The sequence below is a fragment of the Corylus avellana genome, chromosome 11 (genome assembly GCF_965113065.1).
Source record: "Corylus avellana chromosome 11, dhCorAvel1.hap1.2, whole genome shotgun sequence".
Lineage (NCBI taxonomy): Eukaryota > Viridiplantae > Streptophyta > Magnoliopsida > Fagales > Betulaceae > Corylus > Corylus avellana.
The window spans coordinates 18,065,382-18,080,766 of record NC_142500.1 but is presented as its reverse complement, the minus strand read 5'-3'; the positions used below and the strand labels follow the sequence as shown (position 1 = coordinate 18,080,766).

At 34.8% G+C, this 15,385-nt stretch overlaps 1 protein-coding gene across 3 annotated transcripts; it reads right to left on the bottom strand.

Moving 5' to 3' along the window:
• Nucleotides 1-5,380: 5,380 nt before the first annotated feature.
• LOC132165700 (phosphoglycolate phosphatase) lies at nucleotides 5,381-13,795 on the bottom strand. 3 transcript variants are annotated; one of them, XM_088511851.1, is made up of 9 exons: nucleotides 13,726-13,795; nucleotides 12,916-13,115; nucleotides 11,999-12,325; nucleotides 11,619-11,871; nucleotides 10,694-10,840; nucleotides 10,484-10,608; nucleotides 8,366-8,570; nucleotides 7,036-7,289; nucleotides 5,381-5,702 (listed from the first exon to the last, which is right to left on the bottom strand). In XM_088511851.1, the coding sequence occupies exons 2-9, from the start codon at nucleotides 13,023-13,025 to the stop codon at nucleotides 5,534-5,536; spliced, it is 1,590 nt and encodes a 529-aa protein (XP_088367977.1). In that variant the 5' UTR covers nucleotides 13,026-13,115; nucleotides 13,726-13,795; the 3' UTR covers nucleotides 5,381-5,533. The 3 variants fall into 3 exon arrangements, with proteins under 3 accessions (XP_088367977.1, XP_059432345.2, XP_059432347.2); XM_059576362.2 differs by lacking the exon at nucleotides 13,726-13,795 and adding an exon at nucleotides 13,511-13,716; XM_059576364.2 differs by lacking the exon at nucleotides 13,726-13,795 and adding an exon at nucleotides 13,511-13,716 and having other exon boundaries at nucleotides 11,619-11,841.
• Nucleotides 13,796-15,385: the final 1,590 nt, after the last annotated feature.

The following is a 15,385-nucleotide window of genomic DNA, read 5'->3' as shown; positions in this document are numbered from 1 at the left end:
ATATATGGTAACAAAAATCAGAAGAAAAAAAAAAATCAGATCCAAATATAGAAAGATTGAAAAAAGAAAACACTATCTTGACAGCAAATCAAATGATTTCCAGAAGATCATTTGCATTAATCACATTGGTTCTCCACTAATGTAAAAATTGTTTTTTTTTTCCCATGTTCCTCCTAGGGTTTTGTTACAGTTAAGCAAAATTCCCATTAGCTTAACTAGGTTCTACAAGGTTATAGCAGTCAATGATTGAATGTGTAATGTATAAGCAACTTTCTCATCCAATCTATGTTTTTGGCTCTACTTAGGTTACCCTACTAGCTAGTTTGCATCAATATTCCCTTTATATATAAGTTCAGAAAAAATGTAATTATGAGTTTTGAAGGGCATGCATGCATAAGGCAACATTTGATCATGTAGCTTACTTTGTTTAGCTGTACCCAACTATATATAGAATAGACCAGTTGTAGGACCATCTGCAACAGATTAGCAATGGTCATGTCTAAGATGTCAGACCATAGAGTAACCCTGCCCACCATGTTTTTAGTCAGTTCTTAGATATGTGTTCCAAGTTTGAGCCATCACAACCCAAGTTGGTTCTATCCATTGTGAATATGAATTATAGAAAACCACAATGAATAATATTAGAATTCAAATCTTGTCTTTGGAATTCACCCCGATCTTATTTCAATTCACGCATATTTTACGTGTCAGATTTCACTTATTACGTACGGAAGAAGATGAGTCCCACACAAGTGAAAGAGAATAAGAAATATTAATTAAATGACTAAATTCATTATTTTTATATTAATTTAATCTTTGAGAATAATTAGTGATTTATGAGTTCGAATTTACAAGAAGGTAAGGGTAATGTCAATTGGAATGGAACAGTGACAAATCCAAACCTCTATTTAAAATTTTGATTGTAATAGATAGTACAATTAATTTGGAATCACATCTCATAAAATAGAGGCTAATAATTTGAATCCTCCACCCCTTGTTAAGACCAAACTCATTTATCAAAAAAACACAAAAAAGAAGAAGAAAAAAGAAAGGCGGATATAATAATCTCTTACAATTTTTTTTTTTTTTTAATTGTAGATTCTTAATTAATTTGCATCGAACGGCTTGAAAAATGCCACATATTAAAAATGTGGTATGTTACTGAGGCAAGCAAAAATAATTTTTCTTTCAAAAGGCTTTTTCTTCACTTTTGAAGAGACAATTTTATTTCAAAAAAACAAAAGACAACTTTTAACCCAAAGCTTTTCTACAAATTGACACATTGTTAACATGTGTCATTTTTCCAGCCGTTCGATGAAAGGATTTGCCTGAATTCCATAATTTTAAAATTTACATTTTTTTTTTTTTTGATGAAATCCCAAGAGATCTCATCCAAGAAAGGCAATGGGAAAGCATTAGAATATAGGTATTATGAAGAGCTTTCAAAAAGTTTGTCTTCCTCAAAACTTCTATAAAAGCATATATGCAGCTGGAATATATATAGGAAGTTGGGAGTGTTCCCCTTTAAATGGTAAATCAATTAGGTCTGCTGAATCGTGCATGTGTCCATTGCTAAAACGAACCCTAGATGACAACTGACAACCACTTTTCAAAAGAAAGAAAAGCCACGTCAGAGCTGATCTGGACTGTCTAATACAACGTACCAAAAACAAAAGAATTTTTTTTTTTTTTAGAAAAAAGGAAGAAGATTGGAAGCCATCAAAAAGCCTGCTGTACGTTCCATGAGAAGTCACCCAAAAGCTGCTCTCTAATTAGGTGTCAATGGTGGTATATAGCATTTGGACAATAATGCAATAGCATCAATTTCATTTCAAGATTTTTCTATAGCTGCAATTGGTATGACATAAAATTATTAACATATTTGTGCCCTTTTTGGGTACGTCTTTTGGATTAATGATCAATATACGCACTTAGATTACTATAGGGAATAGCGATCCCCAAATGAGATTGGCTGCAATAAGTTGTTCGTATTACATGCATGAAATACGCAATTAGGGACATCAGATCAAAATGTCATTTTTTTTTTTTTTTTCTGAAATAACAATCTAGAACACCAACCTTGTGGAACCCCTCAAGGTTTCAAATATATATATATATATATATATAAAGCAAAATTTCTATAATTTCTCAAATATGTACAAGAGGAATGGTGCCACCCAATTTTCTACGCTAAAAAATGGTACCCCAGTGCTACCTTTTGATTGAGGATCCTGCTTGCTTAATGATAATAATGCCCCTAAATTTTGGGCCACCATTCAAACAATTATAGTCAAATCTCCTTTTTTTTTTTTTTTTTGGAGTGATATAGTACTTTAGAGATAATTACAAGTATGCAAATAATGCAAGGAACAAATAGAGAGAGAGAGAGAGAGAGAGAGATATTTCTTTGTTTAATTTATGCTTTTGTTTCTCTTGTATAAAAGAATTGTAGTGCATGCGCAGATAGAGTTGAAAAGATAGCTATTGCTTGAGTCATAAAGTCGAGTGATCATGGGATGAACACACACACACACATATATATATACACGTAACTCTGGCTGCATACTTTATCTTATTGGTGACATAAAGAGTAGATGATTGAGGAGGGCAAAGAGTATATATATATATATATATATATATATATATATATATATATATATACTTATTAAGTTTAATCCATTTCCACCAATAATTCGAGCAACCCCTTGCTACGTGCATGCTTGTTCTATGCCGACAGGCCACAGGACATTGCAAACTTTGTTCAACACACCTCATTTGATTCCTCGAATTGGTCGTGAAATGTGCCATTTGAATTTTTTTTTATTTTTTTTTAAATGACGGTTTAAAAACATGAATATATATATATATATATATATATATATATATATATATATATATATGTTTTTGTGCAGTAAAAATGCATGGGTACAGTTTGAAATGGAAAAATGTCTTAGGTTTTTTTTTTTATTTATTTTTTTTTTTTAAACACAGGCCAAACAACACATTTTGAAATCGGGAAATCAAATCAACACTTACATAGGGTAACATGCGAGAGTAGCTAGGTTTATTTATTTGACTTGGTGGTATCCTTTTGATACACAATACAATGTCAAGAACACCTTTTGAATTTAAAATCAATCAGCACGTAATGTTATACAATTTGCAATAGGCTCATTATTTTTTATAGTACTTATCCACAAAAATCCGAGATCAGGACTCAGGAGGCTATTGGGTATGTTGATTCCTTTAATAGTGCCCCCTAGGGTTTTTAGAGCTCTATGGGATATGTTTAAGGGCGTAACTCTCCGTGTTCAATCAGCTCTAGAGCTTTTAGCGTATTGGTTAGCTACTTAACATTGGTATTAAAGCCGCCAAAAAAGTAAAAAAGGGCTATAAGATTCGGAACGAAAACTCCCAAAGAGTGGGCCGTTATGGATGTCTACATGAAAACGTAATAGATTGTTATGATCTTGGTAAATCCCAATTCAGAATATGAGGGTTAAATTGTGCCAGCCTAATATGAAATAAATTATTTTGGTTTAAACACAGTTTCTTATTAACAACAAAATGAAAGAGGAAAGAGGAAAAGAAAAAAAAAAGACCAATTGATACATTATTATTATTATTATTTTTTTCTAGCTAGGGGATGACAATTGACACATGAACCTACATACTTTTTACTGGATAATTGACATATGAACCCACAGGCTTCAAGGAAGAATCCATAAAAGAAAGATCTCCTTTTTCTTCAATTTCCACCCACTTTTTCTTCAATGAAATCGATTGCATATCAAGATTTCGTTATCGACATCAAATCACTACAGTTCCCATTTGCCTGACTGGTCTGATGTTGTGTTTCTTTCACCAGGCAATCATGCAATAAAGTTCTTTAAAGATTGGAAAGTGGACAAGACCACCTTGTGGTCCACTCAGACACAAAATAATTTCAAACATTTTTTTTTTCCAATTGCATGTACAACTACAATGATACATAAAAAAGGTATCTTATTTATGTATTCAAAATTTTGATTGTGAAAGATGTCCATTCCTTAGCATAGAATTTAGAGTACAATTTTTCTATTTTTTATTTTTCTCTTTCTAGGGTTTGGATAGTGATGGTTCATCAACCTGTAATCAGGCCTTTTGCCTCCTCTTTTCTTGTGATTTCTATTTTTCTCTGCTAATTTTCTTAACATGAACTTCTCAATGAAAAATACCTCTAGAAGCCGGTTTGGTTTTTTCGTTTAGATCACCTAAAAATCGTTTCTAGCTTTTAACTTGGCTTTGAGCGTTAAAACACAAAATATTTAAAATTAATTTTACCTGTATGTCATACCAAAATACTTTTTTTTTATTCTTTAAAACAAAAAAAAAAAAAGCATCATCCAAAACGTTAATTCTTTCAGACCTGCAGGGTTTGTCAAAGTATTTAGACTTAATTTTCACATATAAGTTAGATTGCTTACTTGTACTGCACAATCTTTGAGATTCTAATATCACTTCTTTAATAATTTTTTGGCCCATTAGAGATCAATTAGGCATATGAGCTATATACAAAAGTGGGTACCATTCCCTCTCTCTCCTTAATTAAACCCTCACTCTTAGTTTAGATGAGATTCTATAGTAAATTTCTTGGGACTTCATGAGTTGAGCTGCAGTGAAAATCACCATTGCGCATTCAAAAGTCAATAGTAATTTTCACTACTACGTCAAAAAGTATGTTTGAAAATAAACACTTGCATTTCTGAGAAGGAGATACATGCAATTGTAGTCTTGTAATTAGGCCATGAAGTTAAAAGGTGAAACCTGAAAGTGGGGAACTTTGCTTTTATAGAAAGGTGTGGACACCATGAATTGATTAGCATTATAAATCAGAAGTTTCTTAAACAAAAGAGATTATCATGTAAAGATGGTAGGGCACAAGTATTATCCACCCAAATGAACTTTTGCTTTTGTGATCTTTTGAAAAGTAATAGCATAGATATAGGTGCCTGTCATTTTCTCACAAATTGCACGTAAGGAACACATAGCACCAATTTAGGCACAATTATTATTGACATATTTAGGTAGATGATTGATTAACTACTCTTTGATCATTACTCGTGTCCCAAATTAATAATTAACACATGCTCCCTTTCTTTTCTTTAAGAATGTTGCTTGAAGTACTACAAATTTCTTACAAATTAACGTGACAATTTACATAATACTTGCCGTGTCAGCAATCATGTAAAACTACTACGTAAGTTTGTAAAAGAATTGTAGTAAGAGTTGTACAAATTAACGTGGGAGTATGCATAATTCTTAAATTTTCAGTTAATTCTCACAAACTGGAATAGGGTCCATTTGATACCAATTGATTGTACCAAAAATGATGCCAACCTCAAATTTGATTCAGATTCTCAAATTTATTAATCAAGGGAAGCCTCAAATGGCCAGGGAAAAAGAATTGAAGATTTCAATCTGAAAGATTCAAAATCACATTCTTTTGATTGGCAAAAACTCGATGAACAACAAAAATATCCCTTTTACATAATCACTTCCATCGCAGTGACTGCCTAATTCCAGTATAGATAAGTCCTAATGACCTCCCAATCAAGCAAACTAGAAAGAATGAGATGGCATTGCTGACTTTGTCAATAACAGCTCTAATCAAGGGCATGCTGATGTCAGATAACTCAAGCAATAGGCTGAAGTAATATCTCCTGCAACACATAAATTTAACAGTATTAAGAAGGCAAACCCATCTTATTTGACCACAGAACCACCTGTGAAGAAGCAATAATATTTGAAGAATGTAGCAAAAAATAGATTGGAAGGGTACCCAACTCCTGTCATTTGCTCCAGCTTTAAGGAAGAATCACTAGTTTTCTTAAATTGCATAGATACTACATAGGTGCATGTGCATATAGACACATTTATTTCTAAAGTTGGCACAGTAATCTTGCCCAAAAGACCACTCCCATAATCTCCAAAGGGATATATTAGAGGGAAAATTACACTTTACCTCCCAAAAGTTTGGGGCGATTTTTAATTCGACCTCAAATGTTTCAATTTTTGCAATACACCCTCCAAACTTCCAAATTTTTGCAATTCGACTAATTTTATCCCAAAATTCCTATATTGCCCCTATTTATTTATTTTTTTTATAAGAAAAAAAAAATTGGGTACAAAAATGGACAAATGGCGTAGCCACCCCAGATTTTTTTAAAAAAATAAAAAATTAGGGGCAATATAGAAATTTTGAGATAAAATTGGTCGAATTGCAAAAATTTGAAAATTTGGGGGGGTGCATTGCAAAAATTGAAACATTTGAGGTCCAATTGAAAATCGCCCCAAACTTTGGAGGGTAAAGTGTACTTTTCTCTATATTAGAACAGAAATTAAATTGGTCAGAGAAACTGAAAGCACAACAACGTTTCTGAGATTCAAAACCATTTGGGGTACACAAATCATTATCTGCTCCCTCAAGTGGTTAAAATCGCATTAAAAATTAAAGCAAGATAACTAATGGAATGACATCAATTTTTTTATTCATGAAGTCGCTGGTCTTCCTCGAGTGAACCTATGCAAGCACCAACTAGTGTACTCTCACTGGCACTATCCCAAGTCAAACTCTAGACATGATAAAACTTTCTAGGTCTGAAATCCTCCAACATACGATGTATTGGGTCACCTCAATTCAAATCCATGAACCTCACCAGCGCATGATAAAACTTCTTGTTAATATACTCAGGCAAGTATAACTAGAATGAGAGGGTCACACAATACTTCACAGCAAATCTCATCTTAATCCAGCCTCTTTTAGACCAAAGCGGCCTATTAAAAACAACTCTCCATCATGGATTAACAAGCACAGAAGGTTGCCATCAATGTTAAAGAGGTACAATAAAAATGAATGACAATAGTGACTAATTTCTCACATCTCCAACAATTGCAATGGTTATTTCAAGCAACAGTGCACTTCCCACTGATGGTTGCAATTATGTGCTACGGATAAAAGGGCCAAAAGATATGGGGCAAAGAGAAGGAACATACCATCCTTGCAGGGCCCTTAACTCCTTCGTCCGCTTTACAGACATGGAAAATTGGCTAATCAAAATCTGATGCATTCGAGATGACACAGTTTCAGATTTTTGCAGGGTAAGCCTCTTCCACCAACTATAATTCTGTGTCTGGCTATTTCTTGGTACCTCAATGACTTGGCTCTTAAGGGTGCATAGGTCAAAGCGATCCTCGTACATTGATACAATTGCCTCCACATTTTGAAACAGCCACTGGTTCAAAGCCACCTATTAAAAGACGCATGCTTGTAAGTCGTGAGGGACTTTTTGGCTAAAATCCATATAGCAAATAGTAGTATAACATAACATAAATAAATTCATAGAATTTTTTTTTTAAGACAATGTGAAATCTCATACCTTCTCCCCCTTTGAACAACGACCCCCCCTCCTTTTCCAGGAAAATAATTCATTTTTCTCAGCCTCCAAAACCCAAGAAATATATATATTTTTAACAAGTAACAAAAAAACCCCAAAAACATATCAAGTACATAGAATGATTTACTATATAACTATACTTCACCTATATAGCTCCGCTGAAACGTAGCCACCCCCCACAAAACCCAAAATTTCCGCCACCAAACCTTGAACACACACACAAAATACTATAAGATATGTAAGTAACAGTTCTCTCCTATAATCATTATTTACTAAACATCCCAAGTGAAATGTAATGGGAACAGAACCCAGTTCTTTCCAGCACATATATGTAGCAGTATAAGAACTTATACATTTAATGAAAATCGTAAGGTAGCACAAGTGCATAAAAGAAGGAAAAGTTGTTGGCTCTGTTAGAGGCAATAACAACCAATTTGCAGCAACAACAGGTAGGTTGGGTTAAGGTAAAACCAGGAGAAGACTTCTGTAGTAAACCAAAAAATGGAAGTGGGGGTGGAAGGGTAGAGAAAGAGAGAGAAGACGCTCAAAGAGAACAGGTCAAGGTGGTGAGAGATGACTGAAGAGCAAATAAAATAAAAACAAAAACAAAAAATGCAGCCTCAAGTACAGTGGCAACAACTGTTGGAAGTAGTTCAGGACATAAGATTTAATTGGATTTAGCAGAGTTCTATCTAAAGGATATATTATCATATGTCTGAACTATGAACCTGTGTGGTGCCTAAGTACAGGTCAATACCTCTAGTACTCTGACCAATAACTAGCTCAAGTATGGAAAAATTAAATTGAAAATATGTTTCAAAAAAGAAATTTGGAATATAAAATGTATTGCCATGGTTACAAGCTTGCCCACCAAATACTAAATTAGAGAGTCAGAAGAACACTCATTATTCTAAGCTCACAAACATTACCTCATTGCGTAATTTTTGGAGTGCCCGGGTCGACAAAGTACATAATGCCAGACCCAGTCTATTCATTTCATTTGACAAATTGCCATCAACAGAAATAAGCTCCAAAAATATGCTTGCAATCCCATCAGCTAATGTTATCACCAAATCTTCCAATATGGAAATTCCGTGCAAAATAAATATGCTATTGTCATAACTGCAGCCCTCCCTGTTAAAAGGCAAATGAAGGCACATTAAAGGTGAAAATATCACTTACAGTTTGGTTAAAAAAATGGAATGCAAAAGCAAGCTGTGACATTAATCTCAAAGCCTCCCCTAAATGCACTCTAAACAAGCAACAAAATAATATGTAACACAAATGTGGCAGGATAATAAATTGCAGCACAAACATGCAGGTAAAAGCATGGAAAGAATCTGAGACGTTATCAGCAGCTACTAAAGTAATTCTAGCAAATGGTCTGTTAAGACACATTATCAGCTAGTCTTCAGGCAATCCTACTCTTAACACCAACACTATGTGCTACCTCCATTACTATACTTGAATTAGACATATTTTCACCAAAAAAGGGAGAGAGAAAGAGAGAGAGTAAAGAAGAGAGGGTCAAGGGAGAGTTTGAAAACAACCTTCTGTTTTAACAAATGGGCTCCTGATGCCCACAGGCTCCATTCATTTTACAGATTTTTCCTGTTGCTAGAATGCCTATTACAATGTGGTTATTCAACGAGACCTAAGGATCCGAAACTCCAATGATACCAACTATTTACCCACATTCAAATTCAAAAAATAGTAGTCATAAAAATAAAATAGAAGACTGAGTATCACATAAAAATATATGCGTGTTACTGCCTGCACATTGTAAATCCCAACAAAGTTTAGAAAATGTAAAGAAAACAAGTACATTCCTTGGTAATTAATACTATCATAATGAGGTTCCTATTTCAGGTCTTCCTTCAAGTTTTGACTGGTGGAGTGGAAGGGCAAGATGAGATAATGCCATTCAGACAGTTACCGGAGACGGGAAGATAACTAAAATTGTTTGAAATTCAACTTTGGGAGAGATCAGCTAGTCAGGTAGGAAGGCTTTCAAGCTGGAAAGGAAGGTAATAAGGTGGCCATACACCATAATGTGGGTGGGCTTACTATGCTGCCGGTGGTTGTTGGAAGTCAATTAATATGCCATGAGACACAATTAAGTCTTACATCCTCTGGACACCTAGATTTACCCGACTTTCACAAGATGTTCTAACAACGCACAAATCTAAGAATTTCAAGTAGCCCTCTTGTGGAGAGAATGAATCCATGTTGCTAGTCTCTTTTTAACCCCACAGGCTAATTATTAGATGTTTGTGGGATAAGATCAAGAAGGGTTGTAGAAGGCCTCTATTACCTGAGGCTCTAGTATCTAGTCTTAGTGGCATCTTCCTCATATTCTTTTTCTAAATTGTTTTCCTCGATCGAGGAAGGACTGCATTGCTTTTTCATTGTCTTCTGGTTCTTATGAAGAAAATCTAATCCTCTTTCTCTGTACTCCATTTATCCCAATACAAAAATACAATTTACCGTAGAGACAAATATAATAGTTACTAAATTTTTCAATAATTAAAAAGGGATATATGTGAGACACATGCAGATTGCATGTGTCCTTTTCTTTCTTTTCTTTCTGGCTGGCAGCATGTGTACCCATTGAACGTACCCAGGAAAAGCACACTCCCTTGGTCCCAAATTTGTAGACCAGATTTCTATTTTTGGCTGTCCCAAAATTATTGTCCATGGCCAATAGCATTTAAAGTTTTATACTTTTTCTCACAACACCATCTTTCATTATACACAATAAAACCTAATCCAATTTTGAAGGTAATAATGAAAATAAATAAACAAAAGTAAATGGTTAAAGTCATTAATGTCACTTTCTTAAAATGTATGCTTTCTCAAGACAATCACAATATAGGGAGGGAGGGAGTATTCTACAAAATGCTTGATTGAATTTGCAGTGGATAAATGGAATACCAAAAAGAGAACTTAAGCAAGAAATATTCAATAACTGGTACAATACAAGTGATTGGTTAACTTCTTTAGAAGAGAAACAACCACATACAGCAGTCAATAAAAACTGAATCTACCTGAGAGAACCAAAACTTAGAAAGCACAAAAATTCCGCATACAGATCTTCTTTGCCTGACTTTCTGATGTTCTGTAAAACGGTGTCATCGCCTTTTAACTTCTCAAATATCAGAGAGGCAAGTGCCTGACAAGATGGGGAACAACAAAGGCATTTCATCCAACATGCTAATTATGAAACACAAGGCGATACATTTAGCTTCCCAAAATACCTTGTTAGTATCACTCTCTTTGAGGTGAAGCTCCTTTTCCAGCCATGCCATGCATATAGGCTGACAGCATTTTTGCATGATTTCAGGAAAAATTGCAGACCAATTGTCCATCTTAGCCATTTCAGAAATTTGTGAGATTTTACTCACCTGAAAAACAAAATTCAAAACATTTAATCAGCAAATTGCGGAAATAAATTCAAAGGACTAAAAGTATTAAATCTTTATCTGTCAATGTTGGTGGTGAGGATAAGATTTGATGTATTCCTTCCAAAAGGCAGGTTTTTGAGGTCATATCTTTTCGCAAGTGTTAATTCCCCCCCCCCCCCGATGGCTCTCCCTTTCCTTGGAAGAGCATTTGAAGAAATATGGCTCGTTCGAGAGTGGTCTTCTTTGTATGAATGCCAGCTTTAGGAAATATTCTAACTATAGACTAACTTGAGAAAGAGATATCATAGCGATGGACTAATGTTGTATATATAAGAAGAGTGGGATCATCATAACAAGGCCAGTCACCTTATGTATGGCATTATTTACATCCTCAAATACTTTCTTCCAGAAATTTTATTAGCAAATGACATATCTATCCTACTTTCTTACAAAAGGAAGAAATGATACTTTTCTGCCCTTCCATCCCTCTCTTCCACACACATACTAGGAAATAAGCATATAACTCTCAAAAGAACTTCCAGAAAGATTATAAGCAGAAAGTTATCTAGATTACCATTAAACAGCAGAAAAAAAAAAAAAAAAAAAAAAGGAAGAAAGAAAGAAGGATATTGAACCAACTTTTTCTTCTTTGTTCCCAATAGCGTTTTCTAAACCAGCATGACTGGTCATCTATGCATGTAAAATGGCAGTTTTTATTAATATGAAAAAGTTCTGCAAAGTAACCATAGTAAAAGGAAACAACAGATACAGTGCCTGCCTCTTCCTCAACTTGCCGAAAAGAAGCCCAAAGCAAATGCAGTCTTGGACCCTCAGCAACAGCATTCAAACTTAAAGGTTTCTTGGCATAGTGTTCTTCAAATTCAAGGATCCTGGTCCCCAACTTACGGCCATGTTCAAGAGCATTTACAGAGTCCAAAAGTTTTCTTTTCACTACATCTAAGGCATACTTTGATTCAACTTGGTCATCGTTCTTCATGGCACTGCAATTAAAGGTAAGATGTCCCTTGTAACTAAGAGAAAGAAGGAATACACAAATCAGATGCACTACACTCCTATCTTCAAAGAAGCAAAGAAATTTGCCATCCATGTATTGGGAACATGCTTCAACCTTGACATCTTTGACATGCTTACCCTTACCTACCAGAAGTGTTTGAGCTTTCAGAGACCACATCATCATTGTCGATATTGTTTGGACAATTTAGATAAGACTTCTGAACAGGAATAACTCCAGCAGTGTAGGTGAGAAATATACTGGTCATCAGAAGCACTTGATCGACAATGGGTATCCAATCAGAGGCCGCTGCACCATCAGTGTTTACCAAAGACCCCAAGCAAGTAGACTTCAAGGAAGTCTCCCTGAGACAAGGACTTAGTTTCAAATTTGATAAACTATGACTAAGCTCCCACATTTTCCACATTGAGCGCTGGACAACCTTACAGCTTCCATGGGAATACTTCTTACAACTGCAAAGATAGAACAGAAGGGTGAGATTAACATCATTGCTGTTTAATTTTCAGTTTTAGAATCATACATCAAGGGTTAACACCCCTTGATAATGGCAACATAATTCTGCAAGAAGATAATAATTAATATCACTTTGAAAAAATAAAAATAAAAATAAAAATAAATATACATTAGAATCTTAAATAATATAACTTTCTCATTGTTTATGACCCAATAAAACACATTTTCAGCAGCACCAAATAGAACTACTTGATGTAGTTGAGGCCTTCATACTTCGGCAAAGTGAAAATAGCATAAAAGACTCTAAATTTATTTTCTGTTGTTCTCATTGTCTTCTCAACATCCAAAATAGACAAGGTAAAAGTTAAAAAGCTCACCGAACTTACAGCCTGCATAACAGACTTTTATGTCATCAACAACCAGAATTTTACTTACATAACTGTTCGCTCTTATCTTAAAAAAAACAACAAAACAAAACAAAAAAACTAATAAATGATGAAATAAGTTATCCCCACGAAAAAAGTGGGGCAAAAGCCACAAATCAAAAGTGGAGAGTAATAAGCCAGGAAGCAAATAAGCACAAGTAGACCTTTGAGCTATCCTGAAATGCGAGTTCCAGGCAATGCAACCTCTCTGCTGAAAATAACTTCTCTGCATATGCAGCTTGACACACGATGGTGAAGCTACATATTCTGCCATTGTAAGATTTTTCTCTCCTCAATCAACACCTTGCATAGCTCACATATGTATTGGAATAAGTTTGAACGGCCCCAGCTCCCATATCAGATTCTACACAAGACCATTATCATATAATCAATTTACACAACCCCACAGAAATTCAGGTCACGTACAAAACGCAGCAAAAGAAATCAACTAACACTAACAACAAAACAAAATTTCTACGACCACAAATTTCAGGGAAATGAAACTACGTTTCCACTGCTCTGTAAAGATCTCCAACTGATAGAAATGCAAAAAAGTTACCATTTCCAAACACACCCCCACCCGCACCCCCACCGCCACCCCCCCCCCCCCCCCCCCCCCTCTTATCATTCATTGTAGAGTACAAACGATTTGACTTCAAGCATTCATCAGTAAAATGAAGTTAATTTCAAATTGGCAAGAATTTGACACAATTCAAAGAACACCCAAAAGATGTATATAGATTATGAAAAGCTACAAACTTGAGCCCTTAGATGCTTCATAGGGTGTACATGAAATGTTCATGCAGCTAGCAGTGACGAATGTGACAAAAAGGAGCAGTAATTTTGACTGAGACAATGTTGGGGTCAAAATTAGGGTTATGGTTTTGATGAGATTTTCCTATTGTCTTCTGAGAAAGAGGAATAATAAGAGGTGGACCAAAGTGGGAGATTAGGAGGATTGGATTTGTGCGCACCTAGTTTTTTTCAACTTAAACGTCTGCCTCGCCTTCCTTTCTTCCTTTCTTTCATGGGTACGGAATAAAATAACTACCGGGACTGGGATCGGGATCCCCTCAAATCCCCAAGGGATTTGAGATTCTCAAATCTTTGATCTGGACAGTTGATTTTTATCCAACGGTCCAGAACAATTCACTAACAAAATAATAATAAACTATTATTTTGTTTTAAAAAATAAATCTAAATTATAATAATAAAAAATTTTAAAAAAAAATAAGTTAGAAATGGGGTGGCTGGCCACCCCTGTTGAGAGCCCGGGGTGGCCTTTTGCCACCCCTTGGCCTTTTGGATGGCCACCCCCAAGGGCTTAAAAAAAAAAAGAAAAAAATTGATTTGGCTTGGCCACCCCCAACCGCCACGGGCCGGTCGAAGCCATCCCCAAGGGGTGGCTTCGGCCACCCTAGACCCCGTGATCGGCCACCACCTGGGGTGGCCAGCCACCCTATTTTTTTTAAAAAAAAAAAAATTATTATTATAATTTAGATTTATTTTTGAAAACAAAATAATAGTTTATTATTATTTTTTTTGTGGAATGTTCTGGACCTTTGGATGAAAAATCAACAGTCCAGATCAAGGATTTGAGAATCTCAAATCCCTTCGGGGATTTAAGGGGATTTCAATCCACCGGAGAGAAAAATAACCAAATAAACTTTTCTCTCTCTCTTTTTTTTCTTTTTTTTTGTTCATTTTTCTAAACTCGTGTGGGTTTTGAAAAATTATGTTGATGTAATATAAAAATAAATTTAGTCTGTTATTTGATTATTTGTTATGTTTTGATTTTGAGAATAGAAAATAAAAGATAAAAATAAAAATGTTATCAAATGGAGCTTCTTCTTTTTTTGGTATATTTTATCCCATAAACAAACAATCGTTTTTTATAAAGCCTCACAACCTGGCCTCTGTTAGTGTTGACGGTCAATTTGGATGTAAAATAATATATGACCAATATCTTTCAAAAGTACCTCGTTTTGACAGTTAAAAAGTCAAATTTACCACTTATAATTATTAATCAATAAAATATTAAAAATATATATATATGGAAGTAACTCAGCCACCATGGGGTCGCTACCCCCCCCCCCCCCCCCCCCCGCGGTGTGTTAGGGGTGGCTCACGGCCACCCCCACGTTAAATTTGGGTTGCCAGCCACCCTTTTATCTTTTCTCTTTTTTGAAGTCTTTTTTATTATTTTATTACTTTGGTTTAAAAATAAAAAATAAAAAATTTGATGGATATTATTGGTTGGCTGATAGAATAATGGTCACATGTTACCACTTTTCCATCCAAATAGACAGCAACCTCTAACTGAGTAGCTTAAATGTAACAAGCTGGTACTTTGATGGAAAGTGTCATAACTGTCAATTCATGGAGCTTTATAAAAAATGGTTGTTAGTTGAGAGGGTTAAAGTATACAAACTAAGGTACGATCATGCTTACTTTAATAAAATAAAATTACACATTTGATCAATTATCACACCACCAAGCAGACTAGATGCTATATAATAGTCAACAAGCTTACTAAAAGTGCTCATTTTATTCATTTCAAGATTACAGACTTGGATGGAAAAATTGGAAAAGATATATGGTCACGAGATAGTCGGGTTACATGGAGTCCATGTC